The sequence below is a fragment of the Sparus aurata genome, chromosome 17, assembly GCF_900880675.1.
Source record: "Sparus aurata chromosome 17, fSpaAur1.1, whole genome shotgun sequence".
Lineage (NCBI taxonomy): Eukaryota > Metazoa > Chordata > Actinopteri > Spariformes > Sparidae > Sparus > Sparus aurata.
In genome coordinates, this window is record NC_044203.1 from 32529921 (window position 1) to 32542519 (window position 12599).

Here is a 12599-nt window from a genome sequence, read left to right on the forward strand (position 1 = left end):
ATTATTGCCTACTTATCGGCTGTTTGCCAATATATACCGTGATATAATCGTTATTCAACGCGTCTTATCACAGTTTAGTCAATCATGGCAGTAAAGGTCGGTGTCGTTAATCCCAGATTTGAATAATCCGGATAAACTGGGTAACTATTTGAAATCCCGTTTTCGAGCCATCAACGGCTCACTGTTGTCAATTTGCGCTTTTTAAGGCTTCCTGTCCCCCCTGGGCCACCGTAGACAGCTGCGTGGCCCGCCTCCAACTCAAAAGTCTTTAGACGCAGATTAAGGATCCATAAAAACGCCCACTGACAGAGTTTAACTCAGTCTGACCTCTATAATTCAGATAAACTCTCCGAAAGACATGCTCTGTCGTGGCTGTCTGCGGTGAGTTCAGGGGCACTCGCCAGTCCGAGGCAACATGGCTCCGTTGCGTTCAAAGTTCTCGATGTTTTGGATGCTTGTTGTTTTGACAGCTCATGTGACTGAAGGTATAGGGAAACCGAAACTAATCGGAGATGAAGAGGCCTGTGGGTCCAGCAACAACAACGACAACACCCTCAGTTTGAGATCCACTAAAAGCTTCGGGGTCGGCGGGCCGGAGCCGGGAGACATCGCCGACGCGTTTATGGTCCGGACTCTGGATGGAGAGTTCCGCTACAAGCCGGGTGTCCTGCGGGGACCTCTCATCATCCACGCCTTCACCAACAAGTCCGGGTTCCTGGAGTGCCTGTGGAGCTCCGAGTCGTCCCTGAGCAGCCTGGTGCAGGACCTGCCCGACAGCGCCCAGGTGCTCTTCCTGTCCCTGGACGACTCCGCGGTCAGTGATGCTCTGTGGATGCGGGACCAGCTGCACCGGGCGGCCGTGCAAAGGTGACCGGGGGAGGAAGCACTGCTTCAAGGCAACGTGTTGTGTTGACGTGCAGCCCAGTCCAGTGGCAGCAGTAGCAATGCAATACTGTTAAAATACCCCCAATACAAGTAAAAATCCAGCATTCAGATATGTAAAATTGCAGTATAAGCACAGTATTACCAGCACAAGTATTAGAAATAATCAATATTTCAGTATTCTTTAATAAATTATTGGTAATAATGATGCACCAGTGTGTAAGCAGCATTTCACTGATGTAGCTTCTGAGCTGGTTCATTTTAATCACTTTACATACAGAAAACTTTTCTCTCATCTTTGCTTTTCATGTAAAATACTTGGTAATTGTACCTATTTGGGACTAAAGCAGTTATTTAAATGAGACAATCTGTGAAGCTTCAATGGGAAATTATTGCTAACAACTGTATAACATCCTGATCCCACTAAAACATTATTAAAATGCCCCCAATACAAGTAAAAATCCTGCATTCAGATATTTAAAATTGCAGTATAAGCACAGTATTACCAGCACAAGTATTACAAATAATCAATATTTCAGTATTCTTTAATAGATTGTTGGTAATAATGATGCACCAGCGTGTAAGCAGCATTTCACTGATGTAGCTTCTGGAGCTGGTGAATTTTAACCACTTTATATACAGAAAACCTTGCTTTTTATGTAAAATACTTGGTAATTGTACTGTATTTTGGACTAAAGCAGTTATTTAAATGACACAATCTGTGAAGCTTCAAGGGGAAATTATTGCTAATAACTGTATGACATCTTGGAGGTCCCACTAAGACATTATTTTAGTTGTGAGGTGGTCTATTAAATACAAACAGTAGAGGTAAACGTGCAGCATTTCCCTTTGTGATGGAGCGGAGGTGAACTGTGAAGCAGCGTATAATGTAAACCCATCAAAACTGTACTTAAGTGAAGTACTTATAAATGTACTTTGCAAAACGCCTTCAGACTGCTCACAATGTTGTTGTGGTGGAAAAATACAAACTCAGTATTTTTTTATATAACGATAGGTAATAATACAAATATTTATTTTTTCCATAAGTGGATAAACAAGCTGTTCTCAGAGGAAAATAAGGTCCCCAGACCACTGTTTTATGCTATGAAGGTGGCAGGGTCCGCCACACGTAAACAAAGTAAAACAGTATGACACTGTGTCCTTTAAGGTCAGTGTGTTTATTCAGTCACTGAACAAAGAGAGTTTGTAAATTTAGCTTGTTTAGGCATAAAGAAAAATCAGTCAGTAAAGATCTTTCTCTTCTGATAAAAATGTCTTCCCCAAAACTACAAAGTGCACCTTAAAAAACTGAAGTTTCCAATAAAATCTCTGCTGCGAAGATGGATGAATGAGTTCAGTCTTGTTCTGTTTTATTGTCTCACAGGGGAAATTTGGCCCTACAGGGTGGAATAAACTGACAAATCAAGACTGACACATTCACAAGTTAAACAGAATAACAAATAAATGGATGTTACACGCACAAAAATATTAAATAAATCGCGTTTAAACCAGTTGATACATAAAAGACGACAAAACAGAGAATCGTCTTGTTAAAGGCAAATAGATTACCGGAGCACTCGATTATGACTTTTTTAAAACATCTAGGCCAAATATGCAGCAGGCGGTTTGGCCGCTATGAGTTGTTGCAAAATAATCTAATATGTCAAAAAAAACAAAAAACGAGACAAACCACAGTGAAAAAGGAAGTGCTGTTAGGTAAGTGGCTGACGAATACTCACATGTGACCCGATATGAAAAACCTTTGCGGCAGAGTTTGTACTGGTGCAGTAGTTTCTGCTTCACATCCTGTATCTTATCAGTGTCATAGCCTATATAACGTACAAACATAACCGCTCTTAACTCAACTCTTTGGTGTATATTTTGCAAAAACACGAAAACGTTAGTTGTCCTTAAACTGTTACCTCATTATCTATACATTTTTCGAGACTAATAATAGTTCTGTGCTCTCATGTCTTTCCATGTTTCAGCGGTAGGAAGGAGGTTCTGTCCAGGCTGCACTTCTCTCCGGTGCCCGTCTTCGCTCTGGGTAACTGGATACCCATGGTGCTGTACTACTGGGGCTGCGTGTCACGTAACTGCGTCCTTGCCCAGGTTGCTTTCACCTCCGAGGGTGAGAGCGTATTGTCTTTGCAAAACGTATTGTTGTCTGACTCTGTCACTGAAATACTGCACGATGCTAGGTCCAGTATATCCACGCTGCATCTCTCTTATCATCTTAACATCTGAAGTACTCTAAGCTGCAGAGTATATTTGCATTTTTCTCCACACACAGTAAAAGACTCAACTTAAAGGTCCCTTTTTGCTGCTATAACACAGCGTTCTACACTGCAGCCTAAACCCTGCAGGTCTGCCTTTATTCTCAAGCTAACATGCAGCATTATCAACGTTTGGCTCGATAGGTCAAAGGTGTGTGTTCTTGCTCAGCTTACCTCTAAACCATCATTAATATTTAACTTGATGCCCAGAATGTCAGGGTGTCATGGTGCAATCAGTTTAATTCAGTGAACCACACGTCTGTTTTGAATGTCGTCTTCCAAAAGTGTATTGCACAATGGATTTTGAAAGCGGGTTGATGCTGCAGGTTCCTCACTTTAAGTTCCTCTTGTGTGCACTCTGGTTTTTTTTTCCCCCCCTCACAGGGTGGCACATGCCTATTATTATCAAGAGGCTAGACGCCAGGTATGATTGGCTCAGCACGCGCTGGGGTCAGACGTCCTATCAGCTGATTGATTCAGGTGACGGCTGCGATCCTGATCCCTCCCCCTCGTTGGCGGGTGCTGTGGCCTGGGTGTCCGAGGGGAACTGCTCTTACTTCACTAAGGTCTGTTAATGTGCACCGTTCTTTACTCAAATTGCTTCCTCCACCCGGGAGTTCGTTTTAAAGCTCATTCTTCACGCTCAACAACAAGAATCGTAACACAAACTTTAAAACTAATGAAGTTTTTATTAAAAGAATAAATCGTAACTTAGCAATAGTTTTTGCTTATTATTTGAGTGTTTTTTTCTATGAGTTGGCTCCTATTGTGGTAGAAAAGGTGTGTTTGATCTTTTCCTGTTGCCGTCTCAATAAAAAAAATCAGAATCAGCTGCTCAGTAATTTCATACCTGCCACGGAGCGTGATTGGATGATAACAACTTAATTGCACCATCCAGTGCAGCTGTGTGGAAGCGTATCCATTAGTTACCTCTCTCCGCTCTTAAATTCAGGTTTTTCCTTTCGCTTTCCATCCGTCTGTGTGTTGATGACAATCTATAAACCAAGAATGATTATTTTATTCGTAACAAAGAACAAATCGTCACATTTAAGAAGCTGGAAACCAAAGAATCTGTCATTTTCACATTAGTTTAATACAAACATTAATGGACTCAAGGCGCTCCATGTTAATCAACAATCATGATCTGAGTTTGTGAATATTTTCTCACATTATACAGATTAAACTATTAGTCATTAAAATAAAATTCAACAAAGAGAATGATAATTAGTTACAGCCCGGCTGCTTTTCTCCTGTGTTGCTGTTAATGTTTTGCAACTCACAGGCAGCTTCGACTTTCATCTCATTTTTAATGATTTTATCAACATCGGCTCTTCTGCGCTTCCTTCCAGGTGGAAAACATGGCCAAATCCAACGCCTCCGGTGTCCTTGTCTACGCTCTCCCCGGTAACCCGATCCAGGACATGAACTGCGTCGACGACGAGTGCAACGCGACGCTGAGCATCCCCGCCGCCATGGTGCACCTGGAGCCTTCGGTCGCTCAGGCGCTGGAGTAAGACCTCGCTGTGGTGCTTGTACACAGATTAACTGAACACTTTCAAGGTCGAAGTAATGATCCTCTAAAGCCCTTTTGTTTCCTCTCGGATTTCGCTGCTGACTCGATCTGGTGCAGCTAAATAGATTTCATCAACTTACAGAACAAAGCATCTGAATCATGTCTGTCTGTCTTTTCCTGTTGCCCCTCTCATAATGATATAATACTTCTGAATTTGTTCTGTAGGTCTGGACAGCCTCTGTATGTGTCCTTCCAGAACACCCCGTCCCCGTACTTCTTCTTCAGTATTGACCAACAGGGGCTGCTGGCTGAGATGGGCTGGTTTCTTTACCCCTCGTTCAGCTTCGTCGCCTGGCAGGCACAGTGGTGAGAACACACAGAGAGTAAAAACAACACAACAAGGTTCTTTGCAGAGATGTTATTTAATAAAGCCCTCTATCACAGATTTACACGCCCTCTGTCGTTAGATGCCTTTTTTTTTTTTGCATTTATCTCTGACTTTGTCCCCAGGTTTGATTTCTACACTGATCTGCAGAACAAACTCCAAAATCCTGCAAAGGTTGTTACTGTTTTTGACAGAGTCCAGATGCACGGGGAGAAGGGAGCGGTGGCCACAGTCGACATGCCGCCAGGTAACTTCACTAACAAGACGTGCGAGACAGGAACGTTTGAAATGTTTTGTGCTTGAGTAGACATTTCATACCAGAAGTGACAAACATTATTATTGTTTGATCAGACTGGATTTAAACTGTCATGTGTCACTCAAACTCTCCGGCACAGACAAGTAATATAATTCTTTAGGTTTGCAGCTTGAACACAAACTAAATGTGTAAAGAAACTTTCAGATTAACTTTAACTTTAACTTTGAATTAATGTAGTTTATAAAGACTCTTTCTGCATAGCTGTGGTGTGAGAGGACTGACAAACAGATGCCGTTCTCACCTCGATGATATAACCCATTTTCTAGGTCACTCTACGGGTCTCTTCTATCCGGAGCATCCATTAGAGAGTGCTCAAAACTACTGACCCCACCACATTAGCATGGAAAGCTAAGGAGCTTGATGCATTAGAGCGTCCGTGTGAGGACGCCATCCGCTGTATGATAAAACGTTTTGATAATGCTCACACTTGTATGTTATGTCTCTCTGCAGGCTTGTCGGACTTTAACGTGCTGGAGCTGGACGCGGCCCTGTCGTGTCCCAGTAAGAGAGACGGGTCCTGCGCTCACTGGGATCACACGGTGCAGCTGTTTGTCTGCTGTGACCCTGGCGGCCCGTACTGCAACACGGAGCTGGGCCGGTGGATCACCGCCTTCCGCAGGTGAGATGACGTCACGGATTCAAAAGTTTATAGCCAACGCACCCTAACACTTATCTCTCACCAAAACATCACAGTGATATTCTCTTGACACTCACATGTTGGTGTTTCGTTAGAGATAACTTTAGTCCGATAAGGAAAATGTCCTGACCTCTGGGGTACGTGGCTGGAGACAGAAGCAGTCGATCTCAGACAGATTAAGACCACCAAATCACAGGTTAACACTGACTACTGGTAATCCATGTGACATAAACGCTTGTAGCATTTCAACCATTTTTAAAATGTGAGTTTTAACAGTTATAAATCATTGTGTGGTGTCATTCAGTCCCTATGAATGTTATTTATGAGTCTAAAGTCTGTTTAAAAAAGTTCTTAAAATTTTAACATAATGGCAGACCACGAATTTACAAAACTGTTATATAAACTTATATCAGATTGAGAGCATATCAGCTTTTAACTTTGGCTTCATCATGAGCGAGAACCCCATTATTGTTATTTAATCTGATATTCGCTGGTGTGTGTTATCTGGGCAGAGGTACCGGTCGCTGGCTGACGGACGTGTCTCCTCTGCTCCCCCTGCTGGACGCCAACAAATGCACCTTCACCATGAAGACGCCGCCTTGGGCGATGCCGTGGTTCACCTCCCTCAACCTGAGATTCAGCATCGGCAATCAGACGGGTGAGAACGAGGAAGTTTCACTCGATTTGGGGCTGGAACACCGTGTGGGCGCACTGAGCAGTTGATGTGATGGGGCGATGTGGATATGTAGTCTTTGCAAACGGCGAGGCGCTCCTGGCTGGAGGGGAGAGTTGAAGATGCGACTCAAAGAAACTGCTTTGGGTGAAATAGAGAGCCAGTGATATGAAGACGGCACAGGTGGTTAGGTATTTTAGTACGACACACTGATTGTCTGTCAGCAGACGGCTGTGAACCACAGTTCAGCAGTTAAGACACTTTCAAACCACTCATTGCCGCCACTGATGTCAAAATTAATATTTCCCCTTAGAGTAATAACTTCAAATCTGATCACCTTTGAACATAAACGTCCATAAATCGGCTTCGAAATCAAAGAAAAAGAACGTGCTTCAGAACTTGCCCTGTAATCTACATGATTTAAAGTAATCTTCCATATTAAAGTAATCCATTGATCGCTGTCTGCACATTCATGGGTACATTGCAAGCAGGAACTACTAAAAGCTAATTCGGCTTAGTTTAATGGTGACAATTTCCAAAATGTGAAGAAAAAAAAAACAAGGCTCAAGCTGCAGCTCACGGCTGAATAAATGACTCCATGACAGAAAATGTAATCCACATAAGCAGCCCCTCAGCAGTCATCATTGCACTGGTGTAGCGGTTCAGAGAGGCTTTCGTGCTCAGATCTGAACTCTCCCGCTGTGAGGACGGAGAGCTGCAACCGAAATTGTATCATCTCGGAACATTTTCTGCCCGTGTTCTCTCACTGGAGGATGTTTTCAAAGGGAGAGAGAAGGAACGGCTCTGTAGGAAGGAACAGCCTGTCTGTAAATAGTCACTGGAACAATGACACTCAGCTTTGAGTTCCAGGAAATAATTCGACTCAGCTTCTTTACAGAAAAGCGAGGATGAGAAGGGAAAAATATACAGGAGTCTGTCGGGCAAGATTCAAGACCGGATTTGTTTTTGCTGCAGTCCTGTGCTTTAGAATTTGACATGAAATTTGACCATGTGCACATTTTTGACAAATAATATTACAGTACTTGTATTATTACAGTATTACTCATTTCTAAACTTTCATATTTACTTACAAACGTACTCAGACCGATCATGCAATGATTTGGCTACAATATAAATAATTGTTAAATGTCACAAAACAAACCACTAGATGGGATTAAAAAAAACGAATTTCCCTGAGATAGAGGAAATTGAAACTATGCATTTCAGGATGAGTCACATTAGCTGCGACATGTTGTTTTTGAAGGGTCATTAGACACAAAACATGGATGATGACAGTGAATAAAACAAGAAGCTAACATGAAATTAAATTGATTAAACCTGCCAGACTGAATACAGTTATGACAATATTACCAAGACATTAAACCTGCAAACCGCAAACATGACTTGAACAGTAATAGAGATGAAGATGAAAGTAATATTACTTTATTATAAAAGTGAAGATTATCAAAATCCAAGAGAAGAAACATTTTGGATAAACACACAAAGAGATATTCAGGTCATAAAAAGACATGATGGATGTGTGTGTGTGTGAGTTTGATGGAAAATTAAATGTATAAGGTAATTTCCATGTTTCTTTAGACATTATAGGCACACAAAAAGAGTTCTGAGTCGATTTAAAACGGTTTTGGATTGAAAGAGTAATGACAGCGAAAATTAACACATTTTAACATAAAATACAACCAAACATCCGACAAATTTCACTTTATGAGCTCAACAACCTATCATGAAGTATATAAATAGAAATGTAACATTATAACTGACGTGTTACATGTTTTGTTTTAAAATGACCATGTGGTACTACTAATGATTATTTTCATGATTGATAAAAATGATGATTAATTCCAAGATAAATCGATTAAATAGTTTGGTCCAAAAAATGTCAGAAATAGTAAAAATATGTGTATCTCAATATCTGAAGTTGAGATATTTAGTTTGCTGAAGAACATTTGAAAACTCCAGATTATTAAATTAAATATCATCAAAGACGAATACAAAAACAAGTATTTTTTTCATAATAAAACAGCTTCAAGAGATTACGTAGTTTTCTTGATAGACCGATACATCGGCCGGCCAATATATCGGCCGATTTTGTGTGTTTATACGCGTATCGGCATCGGCCGATGCAGGCTGCTGCGTTTGCCGATCTGGCATTATTTACAGCTCCGTGTTGCTGGAGACGCTGCAAGAAATGGCAGAGCAGAAAACCAATCCAGTGTGGCAGCATTTCACAGAGCACTGTTCTACCTCACCTGTTTGTTAATATTGTTTACTTGTTCTTCTTCTACCTCACCTTTTTTAATTTCAATAAATGTTCCTTTTTTTTAAAATTGAGACTGGTAACATTTGTTATCATCATTGTGTAATTTTTACGATGTAAATTGAGGGAGCAAAAGTAGTATCGGCTCCAAATATCGGCTCAAGAAAATCGGCAGTCTGTATCGGTCGTCGGCTAAGGCTGATGAAAAAAGAATCGGTTTCGGCATCGGCCCTAAAAAATCCAATCGGTCGATCCCTAATTTTTACTGTGTGTTTGTCAAGATTTTTTGTTGCAGACGCACATGTTTCATTTGTCACGTAACAGCTTTGCGTATATTTTACCATTTCCATAAAATCCACAGTGAACGTGACGTGGTGATGGTGACGCGGCGCTCCGTTCCTTCAGAGTGATGTCAATCTGCTACAGCGGAGGAAACCTTCGACAAAAACTACAACAAGAGATACGAGCCGATTCAAATTCTCCGTTCCCGGCCATCGACCAAGAAGGTTGACGGATCCGCTCGTTTGACCCTTTAAAGAAGCTTCCTGTCCTGTCTGAGGTCAGCGTTATTATCGTTCGTACTTCTAATTTCAGGTGGAGTGGAGATGGTAACGCCGTCATCACAGCCCAACGGGCTAACGACGACAACCCACTTGTGGAGAGTTCTGCGTGCTGTCCCACCACTTCCTGCTCAACGATGTCTTCAACAACACGCTAATATTCGACTCTGCAGGTGAGAAATATCTCGGCAGTCATCACATCAAATATCTATGTTACTCGCTCTTCATCAAGAGTCACTGTTGTTGTTGGATTTTGGATCTTTGAAAAATAAACCTGCAGGATGGAAACAAATGATTTTATGTGTTTTTACCTGTTCAATGTTCAAGTTGATCCTCAAGTTTAATCATAAAATGTGTCAGTTAAATGTGTTTCACATCATGAGCCAACTCATGCACATGTCGCCTGTTGTCCTTAAGTTTGATTGTTGACATCAGGGCATGTGAGCGGAGCGGAGAGCGAGCGGGGAGCGGAGCGTGCGAAATATAGTATGAGCGCAGAGCGGGTTTTAATCCAAAGGCCAGAGCGATGGCTCCGTTTCGCTCCAGTTCCGCTCCGATACCGCTCTCCACGAGTCTAGGGCATGCACAAGTCCACGCAGACTCACGTGTGCCTTCAAGGAGGTCATTTGTTGAGAGATGGAGTTTGTAAAATATTTCGAAAAGCAAGCAGACAGGTCATATAGGTGCAACGTCAGGAATTGCTCCCTCTTTTAAATTTGAGCGAGCGTGGAGCAAATGAAATTTTAGGTGAGCGGAGAGCGGTCTTTGAGCGGAGCTGTCTGGTATGACTTGGAGCGATGGAGCGAAGGAGCGAACACCCACGTATGCGGGGAGCGGAAATTTTCGCCGCTCAGCTCCGCTCACATGCTCTGGTTGACATCTTCAAAGTCCGACTGTGTAAAAGATATTCTGTTTGCGGGGATACCAAACAAGGAATCCTCACATTTGAAATGCTGAAACCAGCAAATGCAAATTAATTCAAACAGTGAAGTTCCAGTCTATTGATAACCCTAATCAATGATTGGTTATTGAGCCGCTGTTTCATTGATCATTTCTTCCTCGTATCCTTTTTGCCGTCGTGGTCGTTGCCGTCAGGAACGCCGCTGGGCTGCACCACGCGAGTGAAAGAGGGCGCCGTTCCAAACGAACACGGCACGTGGCTGTACGGACGAGCCGGCTGGTGTGATGGACTGCAGGTCAACCCCTGGAGGGTCGACGTCACCAAACAGGTGAATTATTGATCTTTATCTAATTTTTTTCTGCTGTTGTTCAAAGCTGGATCAATCAATAGTTTTATATTAGTTGATTTAAGTGACCGTGTGTAATATGAAAGGATTTGTTCACACAGCTCCTCTCAGCTGTACGCACATTTCAGAGACCTTTCAGGAAATGTTTTGGGTTTATGGACCTTGACTGTTTTGGTTCATTGGCACTGCTCTCATTTCCAGACACAGCGGGTGGAGGTACTCGGTGAAAAAGCTTTAAAAAAACAACTCCAGCAGGAGACTTTCAGAATGAAGCCGGATATTTGTCTCAGGAGATGAGATTTTTTTAATTCAGTAGTATCTGATACATTTGAGTAGCACACAGTGTTGAATCTCTTTTACTATCGTCACATGTTCGAGTTTAATGAAGACGACTTTACAGTTCAGTAGAGGAGCCTTGTACTAAAGTCAGCGTCATCATGGAGTGAAACATTTGAGTAAAGTGAGCCCACTAGAATTACGGAGCACTTAATTAATCTGAAGTGAATAATCAAACATAACGGCTCTTGATATCATCATGTCCTGATCAACTCCTGACTTGTCCTTGACTGTCATGTTTATCACAGACGTGAGATCAAATTTCCTTTAAGCTTTTGCTGTAAGGATGAAACGAAAGATTAGAGTCTAATATGTAATGTTATTATATTTAATCTGACAATTTAATGACGAAAAGCCTCATCGCCAGACCAAATGTTGACTGTTGTAACATTTCTTTGGGTTCAATTTTAAATGTCATGCTGGGACGACGCTGTGCTTATAAGCTGGTTAGGTTTAGGTACAAAAGTCGCTTGGTTAGGATTAAGAAAAGATCCTGTTTTGGTTTAAGTGGTTCTGTCGCAACATACAGTTGTTGGAAATTGTTCTAATGTCTCCTTAAAAATATCCAGTGTTTTAACGCTGACAAATGTTTGAACGTCGTCTCCAAAAACAACGTACGGCAGCTCATATACCTTAATTCAGTCGACTGTGTGTTTGTGTCTCTTTTGAGATGCAGATGAGTTGAGATGTGTTGTTAATACTGTGTGTGTGTGTGTGTGTGTGTGTGTGTGTGTGTGTGTGTGTGTGTGTGTGTGTGTGTGTGTCCTCTTTCAGCTGGACATGAGCGGGTCTGAATCCAACACTGTTCTCTACTTCGGCTTGTTTGAAGGGAAGGATCCTAATCCAGCCAAAGATCCCGGATACATCATCATGTCGTCTTTTCTTGTCTTTTACAAATGACGCCGCTCTGTCAAACTCCGCAATTCCAACGTTGGTGTATTCCTATTCTACTGAATGTACAATCAAGCCAAAGATTAAAATTGTCTATTTTCCTACTGCTTTTTTCTGACTGGATGTGTTACTCCTACCCCTATTTCATTTAGTAACACAGACGGGCGGGAACCGTTTATCCGCGACAGCGACACTGACGCAAAGTATCACCTACCACGCTCGCCAAGCGTGAACGCCAATTAGCATCTTTTTCTCAAGATGTTACCCTAAAGTCAACAAGAAGAAGCTTTTACAGCGTAATAGGCACTCCACGTGCTGAAGATGCATTGTTCTGAGGGCAGCTTCTCCTCGCTAATTACATGTAATCATGTCCAACTTGAAAGTTTGGGGTGAAGAAAGTGTTGCTCAGTGAGTCATCTTCCTGTTGGGAGGGAATTCCTCTCACCTTCAACAACAACAAGATCTTCTCGCTGGCTTTTTACTGCTAATACCGGCTGTTTCCTCCACTGAAGCTCATTACATTTAAGGCACAACTATGACTGTTATTCTTTTGTGTAACCTTGTGTTTTTATACACGGTCATCACGCGTTACCTCACATTATATT

General features: G+C 42.0%; 1 protein-coding gene across 1 annotated transcript; it reads left to right on the top strand.

Moving 5' to 3' along the window:
• The first annotated feature begins 267 nt into the window (after positions 1 to 267).
• On the top strand, positions 268 to 12098 carry LOC115567776 (uncharacterized). The gene is given in 14 exon segments (XM_075488153.1): positions 268 to 867; positions 2871 to 3013; positions 3543 to 3724; positions 4508 to 4668; positions 4897 to 5037; positions 5182 to 5303; positions 5823 to 5991; positions 6522 to 6667; positions 9322 to 9334; positions 9379 to 9476; positions 9572 to 9609; positions 9612 to 9693; positions 10616 to 10749; positions 11878 to 12098. Coding segments are annotated over 14 exon segments (2007 nt in total). The 5' UTR covers positions 268 to 415; the 3' UTR covers positions 12004 to 12098.
• The last annotated feature ends 501 nt before the right edge of the window (positions 12099 to 12599 follow it).